General features: G+C 49.5%; 1 protein-coding gene across 1 annotated transcript; it reads left to right on the forward strand.

Annotated features, from left to right (window-relative positions):
* The first annotated feature begins 633 nt into the window (after positions 1 to 633).
* LOC127303911 (uncharacterized) lies at positions 634 to 1,728 on the forward strand. The gene has a single exon (XM_051334627.1). The coding sequence runs from the start codon at positions 634 to 636 to the stop codon at positions 1,726 to 1,728; it is 1,095 nt and encodes a 364-aa protein (XP_051190587.1).
* The last annotated feature ends 204 nt before the right edge of the window (positions 1,729 to 1,932 follow it).

Genomic DNA, 1,932 nt, shown 5'->3' on the forward strand with positions numbered 1-1,932 from the left:
TGCGCGCCCCGCGACTGCCACGTGGTGAACCTTTTGTCGTGGGTGGTAAGCGGGCCGGGACAAAAGATTGGGCCTTTTGTCGCGCCTCTGTTGTCCCGGCTAATCGCCCGCGACCAAAGGCTCTTACAGCCTGCGACATTAGGCCTATTTTATACTAGTGCGAATCCGCTTCGTAATCGAAGTCTACGGAAAAAAGAAGTGGTGGCCATCCCTAAATAGTAAACACGTACATAGGAACTGTTTGATTGAAGTACGAAAATGTTCCAGGTACGAAAAAGAAGTGGTTGCCATCCCTAAACGCAAAATTAGACGGAACTCTTTCTTTCTCTCTCGTGTAAGGTATGGCATGTCTCTAGGGAACTTCAATCATACGTTCATACCGAGTCCGACTCGATCTCCACATGTTTTCCGTAAAGAAAGGAAACAAACTACCGGTACTCTTACTCCAGTCCAAGTCGGATCAAATCCCCTATATTTACTCCGCTAGCGATCTGATCCCCTCCATAACCGCTCCCATCAGTTTAGCGTCCAAATTATCGTGTCTCCAGTATTTTTTAGCTCGCCCGATGCCTGGCGGTAACAATCCTAAAGGCCCGAATACCGGATACTGCGCGAGCTCACCTTGACGAGGAGATGGAGGTGACGACATCGCTGTCACATGACTGGTCATCTCTCCCGGTGAAGGTACTGGTCCGGATCCTAGATCATCTGCGGTGGTTGAGCCGCCCGAGCTTCGGATTGGTGTGCCGGCAATGGCAATCTTCCCGTGCCAGGGCGCCCTTCTACCCGGCATGGATCTCCCCTCTGCTCCTCAACACCACTAGCGACGGAACCACAAACGTGCGGTACTACAGCCCCTACTATCACAAGAACTTCGAGACCGCCTGCACGCTCAATATTCCTGACTCCAGGATCATCGGCGCCACCGCGCAACATCTGACGCTCTGCCGGGAGCACTTAATCCTAGACGCCCAACTTCTCTCCGGCGACGTCCTCGAACTACCAAAGCACGACCGGCCCACGTTCGACTCCGTCGTCTACGACGGTGTCCGCACCATGTTCGGCGTCCACTCGCGGTATGGCTGGCTCGAAATCGGCCGTTCCATCCGAAACAACGAAATCGACGTGTGGGGGGAGTGGAGCTACACGAGCTCTGATTGCGACGGACCATGCTCTTGGGCATCGCAGGACTGCAGTAACCCGGTTCTCCATGACGGCTTCCTCTACCTGCTGAATAGGGACGGCGCATTAGCAGTGTACGATGAGAGAAAACACGATGAAGGATTCAACATTCTCGAGAAGCCTGGAAGTTTTACATTCGAGCACGATGACAGCTACTTGGTCAAGTCCGACCATGGCGAGCTGATGGCCGTCCTTATCGGACGTCGTGGGACACCAGTCAACATTGTCAAACTGAACGAGCACACCATGGAGTGGGAGAAGATACAAGACCTAGAGGGGAGGACATTGTTTACCAGCACATTGACGACGACGATGAAGAAGACTAACATCAAGTGGATGCAGAACAAGGTTTTTCTTCCGAGATTGTATGATTGGCCTGACACCGTCCATGTTGACTTTATTCAGCGTGAAGGTGAAGTTGCCTTTGTTCCAAAGTCAGGACGTGCAGATACCACGGAGAAACAAAACAATTATGGAACAAACATATGGTCTTACAATTTGGGACAAAGTCAAGAGCCAAGGGAGTTTTGGGGAATTCGGATGTAGAATTTTCGTGGGAACATTTTGATATATTGTTCGTTTTTTTCGAGTTCGTATGCGACCAGAAAACCAGTTTGATGATTTTGCAACGCAATTTTGCAAAAAAAAAGTCGAAATTCATGTTTGTTAAATTTCAGTGGTGCTAGATGACATAATACATGGGAATCTCGAAGGATTTTATTTTTTGAAATTTCTATCTATTTCTTTTAT

This window comes from Lolium perenne, chromosome 5, assembly GCF_019359855.2.
Source record: "Lolium perenne isolate Kyuss_39 chromosome 5, Kyuss_2.0, whole genome shotgun sequence".
In the NCBI taxonomy this organism is placed as follows: Eukaryota; Viridiplantae; Streptophyta; class Magnoliopsida; order Poales; family Poaceae; genus Lolium; species Lolium perenne.

Excerpts from the sequence above, each read along its gene's own strand:
- LOC127303911 (XM_051334627.1), top strand. The coding sequence starts at position 634 with ATGGAGGTGACGACATCGCTGTCACATGACTGGTCATCTCTCCCGGTG.